A 20,172-nucleotide genomic window follows, 5' to 3' on the forward strand; every position below is an offset into this window, starting at 1 on the left:
AGATCAAAGTCACAATTCTGAGATAAAAACCTGAATTCTAAGATTATAGTCATAATTCTGAGATCAAAGTCAAGATTCTAAGATCAAAGTCAAAATTGTGAGAAAAGTCAGAATTCTGAGATTAAAGTCATAATTGTGAGATCAAAGTCAGAATTGTGAGATCAAAGTCAGAATTCTAAGATCAAAGTCAGAATTCTGAGATCAAAGTCAGAATTCTGAGATCAAAGTCAGAATTCTAAGATCAAAGTCAAAATTCAGAGATTAAAGTCAGAATTCTGAGGAGGAGGAAATGCAATGCTACCAAGATGACCAATCACAGTTTGTGCAGTCTGTATCGCCACAATGTGTAGTTATATGTTTGGATTGCTTCGCGTACACTATGTGGAAAACTGATTATTAGCATTTAAGTCAGTATGGGTCAAAGCTTTTTTCTTGTCGTTGTTGAAAATGTGTCTACGAGCTCGTCCCTGTTTGCTGCTGCTCGTGTTTGTCTGATAAGCCAGTCAGCTGCCTGGAAGCTCCTTGATCTGCAGCCAACATTTATAAAACATCATCATCCAACAATATCTAATAGCCAGCTCTCAACTCTTTCTGAAATGGCCCAGAAAATGTTTGCTTAACTATGACATGACATGATGACGATAGTCTGTACTGTAATGTAACACATCAGGTCATTCTCATAGCTAATTCATTATCATTTGCTTAATTCATTAATCATTCATTTTTCTGTTTCCAGCTTTCAAACAATGTTTGTTTTTGGGAGTTGACAGTGGTATTTTTGACAGTGGTACCCTAAAAAAAATTCTTTCAGAATAAAGCACCTTCTCAAACATAAAAAGGAAAATGTGTTGCAGAGAAAAACGCGATGTCAGCAGTAGATTGTTTTCCTGTCGGTGACATCATGTTTGACCTTTGACACCCACCTCCAGCGCTGCCTTCTGAACAGTGACCTGGCTGAAGACTCGAGCTCCGTCGTCGGGACAAACCGTCTTCAGCTCCTCTTTGTTAAGAGAGAACAGCTGAGCGCCGGTCAGGACGCCGAGGCTGGTGATGGTGCTGCACAGAGCAAACACCCACAGTCAGGTCTGACACCACCTCAAACACTCAAACTCATAAAATCAAGTTTCTGACGTTGCACAACTTGAAATCACAAAAATCACACACAAATTCAGACAGATGGTTCTTTTTAAAGTTAAATATTCAGTAGTTATTCAATTTCACAATTAGGTATTCGTTTGCTTGTCAGTATCAAATAATAACAATATTACTTCTGACTTCTTTCTCTCTGTCTCTAAAAATTAGACAACAGTCATCATATTGATTTCATAATTTTACTTCGTATCTTATAATTTAGACTTCAGTATTTTAAACTGCTTCAACCAGGCAGTAAACAGACTTCCACACGGTCAGCAGCGTTTCACATTTCCTGCCAACACATTCTCACTTGTCACTTGTCTCACTCGTCACATATGGACGCTTGGTCAAGAACTTGGCGTCGTTTTTGTAACGCCCTGGGTACCCTTTAGCATTATTTTATGACATTTAGAGCTCCGCGGTCAAGTTAGCAAAATATATCCAACATCCGGTTTGACTTTCAAAATAGAAGTACTTGTTAACTTTGCCATTATGAAATGGCACGTTATGAAACGTCACAATTTTGTTTAGGCACCAAAAGTATTTGGTTAGGTTTAGGAACAAATCAAGGTTTGGCTTGAAATAACATTACTTAAGTGATTTAACTTACATAAGTCAAGTAATGTTAGTTGGGTAACTTAAATAAAAACATTCAATGTTGACTTTTGGCTTCACACGGGAAAAGAACACTGGCCTCCTGGTTGAAAGTCTAGATTCTGGCCATCCGTCCACCCCAACCACCTCCTTACTCTGACTTTTCTGTTAAATATCTACCGTTAAAAACTGACACTGCATGGTTTCCCTAAGTGCGTTACAAACTGACGCCAACAGGTCTTGCCCATGCGTCCATACGTGAAGACTTGTGAGTACGAGCGGGTTGTTCCTGCGGCTGACAGTTAACACACTGTATAAAGAGACTCACACTGGGCTGAAGCCTTTGGCCTCTAACCAGGCTTTGACCTCATCAGGTGACGATTCGTAAGTGATGCTGAACGACGGCAGGCTGCCGCTGCGGGAAGGAGGAGGAAACTTCTTCTGAGCGCTGCGACCCAACGTCAGTCTGTGCATCAGCTCATCCTGAACTTCCTCCATGTTGGATTTCCTGCCTGCGTAGGGGGGGCAAGGACAAATGAAAACCACAACACGGTACAGACTGTAAACAAACATTAGACCGGAAGTGTACTGATTTTTAATTGGTTTTAATTTTTTTTTACATTTTGAGTCGCAATACTTAATAAGCTCTAATATTATTTACAGTGTTCAATCTCTCAAACTAACCAAACCAATCTAATAACAAAACGTTTTGTTCTCAAAGAATCCATTTTCTCGCAGTACATTGAAAAAAAAAAAAAAAACGTAAAATTAAATGATTTCAATCACTGAACTCCCTCAGCCTATATTTGGGACGGGCCTTTAATTCCTTTCCGGCAAAACTCTTGCTGAGCAAAGATGGGTAATAAGCTACTTGTTTATTTTAACCAGTATGAATATTATGAATATAAATTTGACTTTTTTCATACCAGTTAGTCTGAATTGTTTGCATTAGATGTTGTGGCGGGGGGTGATGGTACAGTGGATAAGACTATGCATTTGGTGTGAGACCTGGGTTCAATCCCCCACTGTGACCCATCCACCATTGTGTCCCTGAGCAAGACACTTAACCCCTCGTTGCTCCAGAGGCGTGCGACCTCTGACATGTATAGCAATTGTAAGTCGCTTTGGATGAAAGCGCCAGCTAAATGAATAAATGTAAATGTAAGATGAATTGAATGATTGAATGGTGGGGTTTTTTTTACATCAAACTTCTACAAAAAAAAAAAAACAACAAAAAAAAAAACAGACCAAGCTTCTGCATTTATCTGTCAAAATGCGTTTCCACACCTGGAAATTTAAGTTTTATGGGATTACAACTTTAATCTCAAAAAATTACAACTTTGATACAGAAATATTTGACTTATTTTTTTGTAAATATTGTGACTGCTATTGTGTAGATGGCTTTTTCTTTTTATACAAAGCTTTAAATGCTAAAATGATGGAAAACTAAATGTCAATCACAGACAAATGACTTCTAAGAAGTTCTCTTTAGCATTCAAAGCTCCAGAGTTTCTGACTGCAAAACATTTTGCTGTCCTGTTGGACTCACGGTTGACGGGTGCAGGTCTCTGGTTGGTGTGGTCCCTCATGGCGATGCTGCCGTTGTCGCTGGACGTGGTGCTGTTCTGGCGGCTGATTGTGCTGCTGGCGTTCGGCTTGTGGGGCTCGGCGGCTGGAGGAGGCAGCGGCGGCGTGGGGAGTCTGGTGGCGGCGGGAGGGGGCGGCGTGGGGGCCGGAGGCATTGGCGTCGCTACGGGTTTACTGGGGATGTAGTCCGTCTTCGTAGTCTGCTTCTGAGAGAGGATAGCTTTTATTTACAGATACAGATTTACTGAACGTCTGATTTACAGTCTGCAGGTTTTTAGATAGACACATTTTCTTTTGGTATTTTCACCTTAAGTTAAAATGTGTCTCTAACCTAATATTTACAGACGGCACGAAACCTTCTGACAACTGAAATGTATGTAGCTCAAAGTCTTAAGTCGTGTTGTCTGTTTGTTGTTTACCTCGTTCAACTCTCCCAGTAATTGCTGGAAACGTGAAATGAAACAAAACATGGTGGTAATGAGATGTTGAAACAAAATGTGTTTTTCACAGCAGCAAACTCACGGCAGGGAAATCTACAAAACCTACTGAGATTATTGACAACACCGTCTTAAACTGAGAGGATCTATTAATTAACTAAACATATTGATTGTAGCCTAGAAAATTCTTCAAAGGAACAGTCTGACATGTAGTAAAATAATCCTGCTAGCCATCTTACCAACAAACAGATTTGAGATCAGGGACATGTTTAGCCTAGCTTAGCACAAACACTGGGAGCAGAGGGAAACTGCTAGCCAATGTAGCTACAGACCAACTAGCATTATCATTATGTTTTTAGGTACAGTAGTTAGCGTTATGATAATGCCAAAAATGTTGAACATCCAGCATTATGGTAAGTGTTAGTAGCTCACTGATGAGCTAGCCTGTATTATACCAGGACACATTTAGGCTAGCTTAGCACAAACACTGGAAGCAAAGCGGAACTGCTAACTAGTGTAGCTACAGGCCAACTAGCATTATCAATGTTATGTTAGGAGTGTCTAGGTACAGTAGTTGGCGTTATGGTAATGCCAAAAATGTTGAACATCCAGCATTATGGTAAGTGTTAGTAGCTCACTGATGAGCTAGCCTGTATTATACCAGGACACATTTAGCCTAGCTTAGCACACTGGAAGTAGAGGGGAAACCGCTAGCCTAGCTCCAAGTCCTCTGATTTGCATGATTATTAATTAAAAAGATGTGGAAACATAATTTTTTTTGAAAAAAGGAGACATTGTGGTTTTACCAGGAATTTTAGCATTGTTGGAGCCATTTTTTACCAATAAACCAGCTAATCTATTAAAATTTATTAAATAAAATGTGAGACTGTTCCTTTAAAATAAATAAATAAATAAATAACTAAATAGGTCCACAACAAAGCACACAGGAGTTTGTAGAAAAAATTATTGGAGAGAAAATTGTGAAACTCAGCAAACTAAAGGCATTCGTCACGGCTCGCCCTACCTTGAACAACTCAAACTCCTTCTTTGGCATCATAAGCTTTAATTGTTGAAAATAAAACACATGAATGGAGATGAGGGAATGAAAGTCATGAAACATCAAGTAAACACGGTGATGTTCGGTTCTCCTACCTGTATGGTGTGGCTGTAGATGGGCTCTCCTCTGCCAGTGATGTCCACTGCTTTGGTGATCTCCAGGATGTTGTTTGGCACGTAGCCGGACGCCCCGCCACCGTTACGAACCTTCCACCACTGCTTCTTGTCGTCAAGAACCTGAGAGACGAGCATCAGGGTTTAAATTTTCATTCAGACTTAAGTTAACGTAAGTATTCTGTAGTGTTGTGTAATTATGTTTGCAGCATTTTTGCTTAGTTTAATCAGCACATGAAGTCCTTAGTTTATTAACTTATTTAACAAAACCATTTTAATTCTATGCTTACAAACATGTACACGTTTTTTTTTTACTAAATTTGACTGAAATTTTAACTAAATAAAGTATATATATAAATAATAAATAAAGTTAAATAAAGGGGTTTTTGTATTCTCCACCACAACCACACACCAGGCACCTGACCAGAATTCATATAACGGCTGAATTGGGAAATTTATACATCCGTGATTTTTTTTAATACACTAAAATTTAGTGTATTAAGTTCGTAGCACAACTTGTTGTAAATATATGGATATTTTAGACCCTTACATGGAATTTAATTATTTATATTTAGAAAGACAAATAAGAAACAAACCTCGACGACCTCGTCTTTGAGGACAGACAGCTCCGTGTTGTTTCTCCCCACAAAGTCATATTTAGATTTGGCAAACAGTTTTGGTTGGCCTCTGCTGTCTGCATCAAAACTTCTGAAATATATCATCAATATATATTAACAGAAATAAAATCTATGGAGCTACTGGAATGAGTATTCATCATTAATAGTACAAATATTTTTATTTAATTTTGAAAAATCCTCTACTGTCACATATGAAAGCAACAACAAAGCAACTATTAACTCAATAACTTAATAATAAGTGGAATGGATCTACCAAAGGTTAGCTGTTTTTTTTATGCTAACGATATTACCGCCATGGAGAAGTGTCCCAACTTTAGATCAAGTTACTGAGAGAAAAATTTAATTAAGGTGAAAAAGACTAAATGAGAAGAAAGAAGGTCAATCAGTGGAAGGAGAAACATCTGAAGGAAATCAATTTGTCCAGTATAGATCAATTTCTTCAGATTTTCATATTGAACCACGAGAATAAATCACCCAGAATAAAGAGATTAATAAACACACACATCCAAGTCAGAAAGAGGAACTCAAAGAAGTTTGAAATGTCTTATTCATCAATTAAATAATATATGAATAAATACTGAAATTATATTCATAATATTTGAATCAATCAATAAAATAAATACATAAATAAAAAAATAACTCCTAACTTATTTATGTTTACATTAAAATTTTTGTTTTTCTGTGTTATGAAATAAATACAAAATGCATAAATACATTATCGTATTTAATGTATTTCTATATTTTAACTAATCTATTAGTTTATCTGTGTTTATAAAATAGATATCAAATGCTAAAATACAGAAATGTATTCAATTTATTTCTACATTTTAACAAATCTTTGTTTTTCTGTTTATGAAATTAATAAACGCAAAGTACAGAAATGTAATTTAATTGTTTTTATATTTTAACAAATCTATTTGTTTTTCTGCATTAATAAAATAAATAAAATAAATGCATAAACATAGGAAAAAAATACATGTAAATGTGTAGAAAAACAATTAATTACAAACCTTTAATTACTGATTATTTAACTGCTATATTTCTTTATTTCAGCCTTTATGTATGTATTTATTGATGAATAAGTCACATTTACTCCTCCGTAGTTTAAAGTGCAGCTCAGGGATCAGTTCTCCAGGGCGTCATGTGACCTCAGAGTTACCGGTCTACGTGGCGGCTGACGGCCTGTTTAAAAGCAGCCACGGCCGCGTCCTGATCCAGGATCTGCATGCGTTTGTAGGAGGTGTTGGAGAAGGCGTACCCGTCTGCAGGAGGGAACTTCTGCACCGCCGAATGCTGCACAAACAGACAGGAAGTAAATGAAACGGCTCGTTCCTGTGATTTAGGAAGACGTAACCTGTGATATATTTACTAACCTCCTGGGCCAGTCTGAGCTTCAGCTCCTCTTGTCTCAGGATCTCAGCGTTGGCGAGAGTCTCGGCCAGCTGAGTCAGCTCCTGTTCTCTGGACGGAGTCACCGACGGGAGCGCCGGAGGCTCCCAGCCGTCCCGAAACCTCAGCACACAGGGAGGAAAGTAATGATCCTTCGGCCACTCCAACCTGGACATATTAAACACGACAACATTTATCTTAAACTGCGTCCAGGAGAAGAAAAAACCTTTTGGTAAAATACACTCAGTATAATATCATGTATTTATTACACAATGTTTTTATTATGGACGGTCCACCAGCTGACGATGATGTGGCAACTGATAACTGAACTGCTGACACTAATGATAGTAGGAAGGCTTTCCTCTGTGATAGCGTGAATAGCAAAGAGGAGGAAGAGAGAAAAAAGCGAGGGATGAAGAAGAGACAAAGACAGAGGATTGTCCAAAGTATGGGATCATTTCAAGCCTCGGTGTCGGACCTCACCTGCTTTTGGTCCATCCGTCTCCCAGCGTGACCCACAGGTGTCTCTCCTCTGCCGACCCCGAGGCGTGCAGGAAGTCGATGGCCTCACTGGTCAGCAGAGGAACCACGACGCTCCGGGCCAGATCCACACTGCCGGACGCCTGGATCACCTGAGGAGGACAAGAGGAGGTGGGACAGGAGGAGGGACAGGAGGAGGACAGGATGAGGGACAGGAGGAGGAAAAGAGGAGGAGAGGTGAGGGACAGGAGGAGGGACAGGAGGAGGAGAGGTGAGGGACAGGAGGAGGGACAGGAGGAGGACAGGTGAGGGACAGGAGGAGGGACAGGAGGAGGAAAGGTGAGGGACAGGAGGAGGACAGGTGAGGGACAGGAGGAGGGACAGGAGGAGGACAGGTGAGGGACAGGAGGAGGGACAGGAGGAGGAAAAGAGGAGGAAAGGTGAGGGACAGGAGGAGGGACAGGAGGAGGAGATGAGGACAGGAGGAGGGACAGGAGGAGGAGAGTTGAGGGACAGGAGGAGGGACAGGAGGAGGAGAGGTGAGGGACAGGAGGAGGAAAGGTGAGGGACAGGAGGAGGACAGGTGAGGGACAGGAGGAGGACAGGTGAGGGACAGGAGAGGGACAGGAGGAGGAGAGGTGAGGGACAGGAGGAGGAGAGTTGAGGGACAGGAGGAGGGACAGGAGGAGGAGAGGTGAGGGACAGGAGGAGGAAAGGTGAGGGACAGGAGGAGGAAAGGTGAGGGACAGGAGGAGGAAAGGTGAGGGACAGGAGGAGGGACAGGAGGAGGACAGGTGAGGGACAGGAGGAGGAGAGTTGAGGGACAGGAGGAGGGACAGGAGGAGGAGAGGTGAGGGACAGGAGGAGGAAAGGTGAGGGACAGGAGGAGGACAGGTGAGGGACAGGAGGAGGACAGGTGAGGGACAGGAGGAGGGACAGGTGAGGGACAGGAGGAGGACAGGTGAGGGACAGGAGGAGGGACAGGAGGAGGAAAAGAGGAGGAAAGGTGAGGGACAGGAGGAGGGACAGGAGGAGGAGATGAGGACAGGAGGAGGGACAGGAGGAGGAGAGTTGAGGGACAGGAGGAGGGACAGGAGGAGGAGAGGTGAGGGACAGGAGGAGGAAAGGTGAGGGACAGGAGGAGGACAGGTGAGGGACAGGAGGAGGAGAGGAGGAGGAAAGGAGGAGGAGATGAGGACAGGAGGAGGGACAGGAGGAGGAAAGGTGAGAGACAGGAGGAGGGACAGGAGGAGGAAAGGTGAGAGACAGGAGGAGGGACAGGAGGAGGACAGGGGGAGGACAGGAGGAGGAGAGGTGAGGGACAGGAGGAGGACAGGTGAGGGACAGGAGGAGGAGATGAGGACAGGAGGAGGAGATGAGGGACAGGAGGAGGGACAGGATGAGGACAGGGGGAGGAGAGGTGAGGGACAGGATGAGGACAGGAGGAGGAGAGGTGAGGGACAGGAGGAGGGACAGGAGGAGGAAAGGTGAGGGACAGGAGGAGGAGAGGAGGAGGAGAGGAGGAAAGGAGGGACAGGAGGAGGAGAGGTGAGGGACAGGAGGAGGGACAGGAGGAGGAGAGGTGAGGGACAGGAGGAGGGACAGAAGGAGGAGAGGTGAGGGACAGGAGGAGGGACAGGAGGAGGACAGGGGGAGGAGAGGTGACGGACAGGAGGAGGAGAGGAGGAGGGCAGGAGGAGGACAGGAGGAGGAAAGGAGGAGGAGAGGAGGAAAGGAAGAGGAGAGATGATGGACAGGAGGAGGAAAGGAGGAGGAGAGATGATGGACAGGAGGAGGAGAAGAGGAGGAGAGGAGGAGGACAGGTGAGGGACAGGAGGAGGAAAGGAGGAGGAGAGGAGGAAAGGAAGAGGAGAGGAGGAGGACAGGTGGAGAAGAGGAGGAGAGGAGGAGGACAGGTGAGGGACAGGAGGAGGAAAGGAGGAGGACAGGTGAGGGACAGGAGGAGGAAAGGAGGAGGACAGGTGGAGGAAAAGAGGAGGAAAGGAGGAGGACAGGTGGAGGAAAGGAGGAGGACAGGTGGAGGAAAGGAGGAGGAAAGGAGGAGGACAGGTGGAGGAAAGGAGGAGGAAAAGAGGAGGAAAGGAGGAGGACAGGTGGAGGACAGGTGGAGGAAAGGAGGAGGACAGGTGGAGGAAAGGAGGAGGAAAGGAGGAGGACAGGTGGAGGAAAGGAGGAGGACAGGTGGAGGACAGGTGGAGGAAAAGAGGAGGAAAGGAGGAGGACAGGTGGAGGAAAGGAGGAGGACAGGTGGAGGAAAGGAGGAGGAAAGGAGGAGGACAGGTGGAGGAAAGGAGGAGGAAAGGAGGAGGACAGGTGGAGGAAAGGAGGAGGACAGGTGGAGGACAGGTGGAGGAAAAGAGGAGGAAAGGTGGAGGACAGGTGGAGGACAGGAGGAGGAAAGGAGGAGGAGAGGAGGAAAGGAAGAGGAGAGATGATGGACAGGAGGAGGAAAGGAGGAGGAGAGATGATGGACAGGAGGAGGAGAAGAGGAGGAGAGGAGGAGGACAGGTGGAGGAAAGGAGGAGGAAAGGAGGAGGACAGGTGAGGGACAGATGGAAACCCTTTTATGCAATGTTTGGTTTTTTAGATTCGTTTTCCTCCGAACATGTTTTTACTTTTCATTAAGTGAAAACCTTTAAAGTCTGAAGTTCTGCTGCCAAACAAACTATTTCCTCCGGTGTGATAAAACCTGAGAATGTGACACATGAAGTCGTTCAGAGGATTAAAGTGTTGTCTGACCATCCTGAGCGGCGTGAAGAGGAAGTGAAGCAGATCCACGGCGCTCGGGTTCTGGATGTGATCCTTCAGTTTCCCCTGCGGGTCACACAGTCCGTCAGACGGGTTCAGAACTAACCTGCTTCATTTTTATTTTATTAATAATATAAGGTCACATGACGGAGACGCTCCTACCAGCTGGTTGAAGGCGTGTTTGAACTTCTGCAGGCAGTCGACAAACTCGTCCTCGCCGGGAGGTTTGGAGCGCAGAGTCAGGACGCCCTCTGGTGGACAGAGACAGGAAGGACAGCAACAGATTATTTAGAATTGACTGCACTATTTCGTTACCTCCTACTTCTTCCCCTCACTGATTTATTTTTTTATTTTTTTATTTTTTTCCTGCACCAATTTATGGCGGAAATATCGATTTATGTGAAAAGAAAAACAATTCAATATGTCACAGAATATAAAGCAGTCATCAGCAGCTTGTTACTTTTTTTGGACAAAGCACATTTGTTTCTTCTATATTTAATTTGCATTGCATGTTTTCTTATTGTGCAAATAAACTTTTCTCAAAGCATTTTCACTTGTTTTTTAACATTTCTTGTTGCTGTTTGTCAGAACATTTTTAACAAATGCTTTCAAAGAGTGGTGGGACATGTCCCCAGCGTAAAGGACACCTGTGATTGTTTGCTCTTTAAAATGTCAGAAAATGGTGAAAAATGCTGATCAGCGTTTCCCAAAGTCCTCAGACACAAAGATCTTCAATCTTACTGATCTAACTTTTACAGAGAAATATTCACATTTAAGAAGCTGGAATCAGAGAATTTGGACATTTTTTCTTTAATTTATCAAAATTAGTAATAGACTTTTTTAATTAATCCAAAAAAGTCTGAAAATCCGAAACCTTAAATATAAATTTCTTCTCTGTATCTTGAATCTTGAAAAACAAGCGTATTGAATTTGTAGTTAACAATATCATCATAACAAAATTCTATACACAGTAATGTTGTTTCGCTGAATCCAACATTTGTTTTTCTACCCAACAAATGAATAAAAAATAACCAATAAACATTATAATCATTGGTTAAAGGTGCATAAGGTGAAAACATCCTCTCTGAGAGGCGTGATTCTGTGTCGGACAGGAAAGTTTGTCACTGTACTTCTCTTCCATGTGTTATAAAGTTTGTTTTAAAGCCTTGAGCGGCTGCAGTCGGACTCTCTGAGCCCTGCGGTTGTCTTTTCATGAGTCCTAATGGATCCTCCTTCACGTCTTTCCTTGACCTTGTGACGTTTTCCATCGAGGTCAAGGAAAGGTGGTTAGGAAAGGACTTTTTATTTTTCTTCGACCGCAGCCTTGCACTCTGCAGCAGAAGTCAAATCAACTTGGCATTTTCTGATTATCGGTTTTATTTTTATAGTTAGTTATAGACAGGTCTTGTTTATTGATTTATCCTCGATAGAAACCAGAGGAACTGAAAAAAGTCATGTTGATTTCATCATTAAGTCTTCACTCTCTTTACAGGACCTCTGAGTGGTAAAGTCAGTTGAAAAAATAATCTAAACTCAGATGTGACAGGATTCAAAGTCCCTCCTCACCTCCTGGACCTTTCTTCTTGCCCTTCTTGACCTTCTTCCTCTTGGAGAGCTCGTTAAAGGCCTCAGCGGCCTTCTGCAGTTTGGTGACGAAGAACTCGATGTCGTCCAGGATGTGGTTCAGGATTTGCTGCGCAAACAAAGTTTGTTTCAGAGCAGCTTTTAGAGGTTTTAATGTTTCACCTTCAGGTTTGTCTTTAACGTGACTTTCACTTTGGATCGACTCACTGACTTTTAATGATTAAACCTAAACTAAACAGCCCTGAGGTCAGTTTTCTGTCCTTTATGTAACCAGATTTTCCCTCAAAGCTCCGAAGTGATTATATTTAAATAAAACTACATTCTTCAATCAGCTTAAGTCCTCGATCTTTTGTCCCGTGAACCTCCGTGACCTCAGATTTAAACACAGGCTCCGCCAGCTGCTCTCAGATCAGTTCAAGCGTTTAAAAAGGACAGTTCATTTTTGACAGACTGGACTCACCACGTCTCGGTCCACCCTGGCTGCACTCATCTCCACCGGCCCGTCCTCCTCTGAGAGGTGTCTCTGCTTCTCACCTGAGGGCAGAATACCAACCAATCAATAACCAATGAAGTTAATATTAAATAATCAGATCTGCATCAAGCTGAGTGAATTACATAATAGATAAAGATTACTTAAGGCAATAACGATTATTTTCATTATTGATTAATCTGTAAGTTATTTCCTCGATTAAATGTTTGGTGTACAAGAAGTCAGAAAAAAAACCCAAATATTTTAAATGTACACCAACGCCAGGCAGCTTGTCTTCACTTCGTTGTTTGGTAGTTTTGTTCTGAAATCAATAATCAAAATAGTTGTCAATTAATTTTGTGTCAGTCGACTGATCGATTGCTGCAGCTCTAACCACATTAGCCACATTTAGCTCTTTAGCTCCAGAGGAAAGGTCATGTTGGTCTCTAAATCAAAAGGCTTTATTTTCTGTACGGTGGCCTTTAAGGACACCTCAGACTCAACTCTATCACACCAAGATAACTTTGAGCTGAACGCTAGCAATAGCATGCTAACATTAGCGTTAACATGGCTACATTTAGCATGTCAACAAGCTAACATTTAGCATGTTTGAATTTATGCTTGTTTACAGAAATCTTTGCCAGAAGTTTAAATAAAGTTTTGTGAGTTTGAACAAAGTTTAGACTAAAAGCATGACGTCAGAGATTAAGACGTCATGCTGTAGTTCCAGGTTTAACATCCTTGTTGGTTTACGGATTCCAGGATCTGAAAACACATATACTCCTCCTACGATGTGACATCACTCACAGTCTTGCTGCTCATTGGTCCACGCTGACCAAGCGGCCACTCGACTCTTCACGTCCACCTGATTGGACGATGCCGGTGGTTCGGGGGCGGGAGCGGCGGGCGGAGGTGGGATGACCCCGTCACTCTTCAGGATCATCCTGCAGACAGACGGACAGATCAGCCAATTAGCTGTCACCATGACAATACAACCCCTCACCGTGGGCCTTCCCGAAAACAGACCCTCCCACTTCCACTCCGTCACGGAGCAAACTCTGAACGCTCAAACTGAGTGGAAGTAGGTGCGGGAGGGAGGAGCAAGTACTTTCGGGGAGGCCCCGTGTGTTTGATGATTGGTTCTTACTTGAGTGCCTCTGGTCTCTTCTTCACTTTGCCTCCTTTGGCATCGATCATGGCACTTTCTATGTCTGCGTGGATCAGATTCGCCTGAAGGGAAATTAACAGACACATTCATGTGATGCAGTTTGTACAAACAGACACAATAAAACACATTAAAAAAAACTTTTACACATCAACTCTGTCTGTAAAAGTCCTGACTGTTGAATAAATCTTCTGTAATGACTTTATTTATTCGGTTAAATCAGCCATGGTGCGCCACAGGGCTCCATTCTTGGTCCACTACTATTTACGTTAAAATTATATTGTTCTATTTAAAAACAGCTTTCAAAATTCTTTCACGTCCTCCTCTCGTTTAGTCTGTAACTACAGACCGTATAAAAACTTTCTGAACGTCTCGTTCAACCGTGATGCGCTTCCCCTCCGTGGATTATACGCCATGTTTTCCTCTGCAGCGGGGCGCCGATTTAACGGCTCTGCTGGAAAGCGAAACTTACGTTCCGCCTGCCATCGCTTCCTTTCCTCATAATGTGACTCCTTTCAGTTGTTTCTGTAGTTTATGAGTGGACGAGCCATCAAAAACATGAGAACGCTCAGTGATCTGTGCTAGTTGACCACGTTTATGCACAACACTGCACGGACTGCTGGATTTTAGTTTTGAAAGACTGTATGTATGTATTTACGCCCGCGTAGTGAATTGAAAACACATTTGCATTTACACATTTCAATGCAGTCAGAATGCGTCCCTGACCACCTCCTGAGGTGGTTTTGCAGACCCATCTTCAATGCGTCTCAGGTGCATTTACACCTGTCCTTCTCATACGGCCGATGTAAACAGCCTCCACGATGTTCAAAAGTTGTAATTGGTCAAACTATTATGCCTGAGTGCACAAGGCCCTTTTGGTCTAGAAGGTATTTGTCCTCGTCCCCAAGGTCCTTGAGGGCCTCCAGAGATCCTTGAAGTCTAACATGTTTTGGGGGGGTACCAAAAGGTGGTTTGCAGGTCACTGAACAGGTTGGACACGTTCTTGAGGACGTAATAGTGGGTTCATAAGAAAAGACCTAGGGTCCGTCAGGAGGTTGCAGAAGTCCCTGATGAAGTTCCCTGATGTGAGGAAGGAGCCTGGAGCAAGTCACAGACGTCCTTGATGAGTTTCTGTCAGTCATTCAGGAGGTTCAACCGTCCTTTAAGTCTTTGCAGGGGTTCTTGAGGAAGTACTAGGGGTATTTAAGGCACTCAGGAGTTCCCAAAAAAAGATTATGCACATCCTTGGGGTAGTTTTGGAGCTTCTTATTAAGGTATTATAGAACTTAAATGGTTCCAGAGGTCCTTGAAGAGGATGTACAGGTCTTTAAAGAGGGGTCCTAATGGTCCTCGTGGAGGTTTGGAGGTCACTGAAGATTGCAGAAGTCCATGACAGTGTTTCCAATGTTGCTGGCAAGGTTCCAGGAGTCCTTGAGGAAGTTCCAGGGGTCTTTGAGTGAGTTAAGTGGTAACTTCAGTGTGAAGAATTGCTACTGTTGCTATAGTTAGCTTTAGTTTTGACTGGTTTCTCACCCCTGAAGGACGAGTGAATCTGCTGCCTCTGAACTAAAAAAGGACCAATCACAGGCAGTTTACCTTGATGTCGTCACACTGGAACAGGTGGAGGTCAGGTTTGCTCTGACCCGACTCTTTACACACCAGAGCCAAGATGGAGTCGTAGCCGCAGGTGTTCATCACGGCCTGGCAGTGCTGGATCGTCCCGATGGGGAAGTTCTCCAACTCGTTCTGAGAAACACGGGTTCAAATTAAAAACATCTGGAAGAGAGAAATCTGAAAAAAGCTCGCCACTCACAACGTTTCCAGAAACTAGCAAACATATACATTTCATAGATTTCCAACCCCGAGGTTAAACTCTGGACTGAGAAGCTCCAAATCGTGTTTTGCGAACACTAGTGAGTTTCTCACCTTTGTTTCAACGTCGATGAGGCTGACAGTTTTCTCCTCCACCTGCAGCAACATCTCCTGGGTCCAGACTTTTCCTTTAGCGTCCAGGAGACGAAGACGCCGGACTCCATCGTCCACCGTGATCATCCCGTCTTTACGGTCCAACACAAACGAGGTCAGGTGCTGAAGATCACACAGGATAATTCACTTCAACTAAATCACCCCAACAGCTGCTCAGTGTTTCCCAAACACTCAGTTTGTTTATTTATTTCCAGAGTCGTCAGATTTTTATAAGAAAAGTCTTATTTTCTTAAAATTAAACCCAGAAGATGAACAATAAAATATTCTGACACTTGTCGCCTCTTCACTGCTAGTAAAATTAGTCTGGAAAGTTGAGCCTTTTGTCTGATTTATACAACAGAACATGAGCGCACCTTCCAACAAAAATTAAAAGTCCCATATTATATAAAATGCACTTTTTCATCTCTTTTCAACCTAAATTTGACAGAATCTAAGTGTCTTCAGACCAAGCAGCTACCTCCGTCTCTCATAAGTGAACCCAGTGTTGAAGCTCCTTAAACCTGCGACTCCAGCGGCTGCAGAAAGAAGTGTGATTGTATAGAAGTCTATGAGAAAATGTTTCTACTTGTCAGCTGATTTATTCCCTCAGTAAACACTTTCCTGATGAGTTTCTGGTCTCAGTCGTTAGTTTCAAGTCTTCTTCAACACAGCATGATGTTCATTTAGTAAATTATGGTCCCATTTAGAGGAACAGAGACCAGGAAGCAGGGGAGGCTTTAGGGCGGGGCTACAAGCTGATTGACAAGTCGCTACCATGACGACCTGTCAGTCAGGATAAAGGCGGCTCGTATCCGCTGCTCTGTGTACATTTAACCAGCGGCGCTGAAAAAGCTTCATTTCCTGTTAATTTTTCCTGTAAGTACATTTTGTTTCAAGCCTGTTTGCTGCTACCCAAAATTAGCATCCCAGCTAATATGAATTACAGATGCATCTTGCTAACTAAGCTAGCTAGCGCCACCGGTCACATCCGGTGCCTGGTTTAAAAAAACAACAATTAACATGGTGCGGCCAACATGCCAAACTCGAGGCTTCAAAACGGTAGTCCATATAATAACGGATGACGTCACGGCGGCTACGTCCACTTCTTTTATTCAGTCTGTGCTTCAGAGGGTGAAAAGAGTCGCTGAAGCAGTGATGAGAAAACCAAAATAAAAGCATGAACCTGAAAGTGAGCATAATATGGGACCTTTAAATGTTCAACTTGTTGTAATGTACCATTTCAAACCATGAATAAATTATAATTTAATGAATTCTTTGCAAAAATGACCTTTCATTTTGTATTTTATCTCTATAACCCGACCTGGATCAGGATCTAACTTTATGACACCTCAGGGAGCTCTGTGATCGGTGGTTCCTCATGAATTCTAACTGAATCACATTTATCGTTATCATCAGCTAATAACTCGGTTTCTAAAATGTGCTTTAAAAGGAAACAGTTGTTTGCTCGTTGATCTGGTGAAGAATCAAAGCCTGCTGCAGAATCTCCTACAGAAAACTCAGTTATATTATTTTATGATGTTTCCGGGTCTCACCTCCACATGATACTGCGACGTGTCCGTCAGGCTGTTGATGCTGTTTTTGGTGAAGTGTTTTCTTTGTTCTGAAGGAAAGAGCAGAGCAGTTAATAATCTCTTTATTGGCACTCCGTCCCTCCAGGAAGCTGTTTCTTATCATCACTGCGGTGACTGAGAAGCTTTACTTCATTAACAATCCACAGATCATCATATTATGTCATTAATCCCTGGAACATTAAAAATGATTTCCTAAAATGTAAACCGCTGCCTTCAGATTTTTCTGTGGAAATAATTTGGTCACATTTGGTGGAAGTTGGGTAAATTCTTGAGGTCACACGACTGCCAACACTTCCTGGAAGGACTGAAAACAAATATTTAGGTGTTTTTCACAGGTTGGAAAAACTAGTTGAGGTTAAGAAGGTAAAAATACAAAAACACACTCATGAAAAGGAAGAAAACAGCTGAAAAGATGAATTTAAATGAACACAAAAGTGATTCTGTCTGTCTGAAACTATAAAACTAATTTATTTCAGCAGTTTAAAGTCACATAGAAGTGACTTGGGATTTTATTAATGTTTAGTTATTGACAAACATCAGGAATTCTCCTTTAGTTTGATTTATTCAAAGTTTTATTGAATCAAATTCTATTTATTTTCATTCTACATTTCTAGCGTCTCCTTTTTTCATATCTGGTTCCAAAAAGAATTAGACTCAGGTAAAAGAAACTACACTGTATTGCCAAAAGTTTTAGGACACCCCTCCAAATCATTGAATTCAGGTTCTTCAATCACTTTCATGGCCACAGGTGTGTAAAATCAAGCAGCTAGTCTGCAGACTGCTTCTACAAACATATGTGAAAGTGAATTCAAGCGCGGCACCGTGATAGGTTGCCACCTGTGTCCATTCGTGAAATTTCCTCCAAGTAAATATTTCACGGTCACCTGTTAGTAGCGTTATAACAAAGCGGAAGCTCAGCCACAAAGTGTTAGGTCACATAAAATCACAGAGCGGGGTCCCAGTAGGGGTGGGGGAAATTCAATGCAGCATAGTATCGCCATATTTTCCGTGTTAATATTGTACCGATCTTTTATTATATAAATGTACATGAGAAATTGACTTTTTGGTACTATAATAATAATAAAAGTAGTTGCTTTTTTCAGTCCACTAGAAAAATACAGTAGTTTCCCCTTTGGGGACACCATTTGTAGTTGGTAAAAATGTAATAAATGTTTAAAATCGCAATAATATTATAATAATCATTTTGTGACAAACGTATCATGATAATATATCGTATCGTGGGGACTCTGGTGATTCCCACTGCTAGGTCAGTGCGCAGAAGTCGCCAACTTTCTGCAGAGTCAATAGCTACAGGACCTGCAGCTTCACTTGGCGTTTAAATTCAGTCTGAACAGAACTCCTGCATCTCCTGCACCCCCCCACCCCCGTCCACAAACATTTCACCTGAACATTGTACAACAAGCTGCACACAAACTTGTGATCATCCAAAATACTGAAGACACACTTGAAAAGAAAGATAGTTTTGTTCATATAAACACACATACCAAAGGTTCGACCACCGTGGGACTTTATAAGCAGTGGTGGACTAAAATACTGAATTTAAGAGCAAATCTTTTCTTTTTGCACCTCAGAGGGAAATATTGTACTTTTTACTACATGTAGTATCTGAATACTTCCTCCACCACTGTTATAATTCAACGTCACCATATTAATACCACAACATTCTGAACACGTTAAAGGATTCAGAGTTTGTTTAAAATCATCTTAAACAAACTCTGAACAGTTTAACAAAAAACAACAGTAATAAGAAGAAGAGTAAAATCAAGTCAACAGCAGACGTAATGAAGCACAACATGTCGGTCTGACCCTGAACAGAAATCATGGCTTTTACAACTCGGCTCTTATTTTTGTAGTTTTGGAGAATAATCCTGTTTATGCATTATATAAATGCTGCGATTTGGAGTCAAACTCAATTATCTAATCACCACTTTATTAAAGACACACAGTTGTTCTGGCTGACTGAACGAGTCGAGTTTGTGAAATCTAATAACAAAGTTAGAGCGTCTCTTCGTGTCTTACGGAGGGGCTCCTGGGTTAAAACCTATTTTTATTTTAAACATTTGTTCTTTATAATGAGACTGAAGGTTTTTCTCAACCCATTAAAGTGTTTCTGGAGGTGACAGATACCCGACTCTAGTATTTATTCCCAACAGGAGCCCAACAGAAAGTTCTGGCCCTGAACTCCTGAAGGTTTAATGTTCCCGGTTCAAAGCCCAAAAATAAGAGCCGAGTTCTTTAAATTAAAACAACTTCAACACGGAAACAAACACAAACACAGTCCAGTCGGCTCACTCTGACTTTTCTTTTTGTGTTTGGCAGACGAGCGAAGGAAATAGATTTCATCTGATCCTGTTCATGTGGATAAATGAGAAACAAGAGATCAACGATTTACACAAAATGATTCGTGAAACATCAACAGATAAAAGTTCAGCAGCACATGGACACTGAAGCGCTTCTTCACGTTTATCACCGCTCTGAAGTAGATCTGTATTACGAACAGCCACCACGCTGCTTCATACGTGAAGACATTCTGTTGGTTTATGAAGGCTGTGACGTTCATGCGCGCTCCCGACACACAACAACAAGTTTAATGTGCTCGAGCCGTCAACACCAGAGAGGCTTCAATCGTGAAGACGCCTCCGCTTTTCCGACATTATCAGGTGCAAAATACTACAGTTGCGTCGCTTTCCGCATTCCTTCACCAGCTGACGTGACCCATATCACTATCCTGTGTACCAGCGTTGATTATAGCCTGCAAGAAATGATGTAACTGTACAAAGCAAATGTTTATAAGTTAATAATGAGCTGGACTGCAAATGTATCAGTTGCAATCTGGCACCTTGCCGCTAGAGGCCGCTGAAAACTACACATGACCCCTTTAATAAAAGGGACAAATTTAACAAAGCCGTTAGGAAGTCAGGTGCGTCTGCGGTTTGGTAAAGATTAGACACCAAAACTACTCGGTAGGAAAAGGTCTTGATGGGTTAAAATAAGTTGACGTTGGTTTCTGGTTTCACACAAAGACCCACGTCTAGGACAGGACAATAAAACAATAACAATTATTATCGCAATATCATTTTTTTTTTTTTCAATAACAACATGACAAATGTTGAATAAATAATCAATAAATGTTTGATTCACTTGAATCATACACAAATCAGGTCTACATTTTTTGTTT

At 42.3% G+C, this 20,172-nt stretch overlaps 1 protein-coding gene across 6 annotated transcripts in view; it reads right to left on the minus strand.

The window, feature by feature from the left end:
- Positions 1–20,172, minus strand: part of eps8a (epidermal growth factor receptor pathway substrate 8a) — a 65,678-nt gene that overhangs the window by 13,256 nt on the left and 32,250 nt on the right. For 2 of the 6 annotated variants that reach the window (XM_038707970.1, XM_038707967.1), the window contains 17 exons: positions 16,935–17,002; positions 15,343–15,504; positions 15,013–15,162; positions 13,399–13,481; positions 13,059–13,195; positions 12,243–12,316; positions 11,765–11,891; positions 10,361–10,449; positions 10,190–10,264; positions 7,433–7,581; positions 6,934–7,117; positions 6,720–6,853; positions 5,519–5,630; positions 4,905–5,045; positions 3,278–3,521; positions 2,057–2,240; positions 924–1,056 (listed from right to left, as the gene is read on the minus strand). In XM_038707970.1, the coding sequence (XP_038563898.1) occupies positions 924–1,056; positions 2,057–2,240; positions 3,278–3,521; positions 4,905–5,045; positions 5,519–5,630; positions 6,720–6,853; positions 6,934–7,117; positions 7,433–7,581; positions 10,190–10,264; positions 10,361–10,449; positions 11,765–11,891; positions 12,243–12,316; positions 13,059–13,195; positions 13,399–13,481; positions 15,013–15,162; positions 15,343–15,504; positions 16,935–17,002 (2,246 nt within the window). The remainder of the gene's footprint in view (positions 1–923; positions 1,057–2,056; positions 2,241–3,277; positions 3,522–4,904; positions 5,046–5,518; positions 5,631–6,719; positions 6,854–6,933; positions 7,118–7,432; positions 7,582–10,189; positions 10,265–10,360; positions 10,450–11,764; positions 11,892–12,242; positions 12,317–13,058; positions 13,196–13,398; positions 13,482–15,012; positions 15,163–15,342; positions 15,505–16,934; positions 17,003–20,172) is intronic. The other 4 variants (XM_038707969.1, XM_038707972.1, XM_038707968.1 and 1 more) reach the window with 4 other exon arrangements.

The sequence above is a fragment of the Micropterus salmoides genome, unplaced genomic scaffold (assembly GCF_014851395.1).
Source record: "Micropterus salmoides isolate LMB-PRFRI ecotype aquatic unplaced genomic scaffold, ASM1485139v1 Ms_hic_scaffold_9, whole genome shotgun sequence".
Classification (NCBI taxonomy): domain Eukaryota; kingdom Metazoa; phylum Chordata; class Actinopteri; order Centrarchiformes; family Centrarchidae; genus Micropterus; species Micropterus salmoides.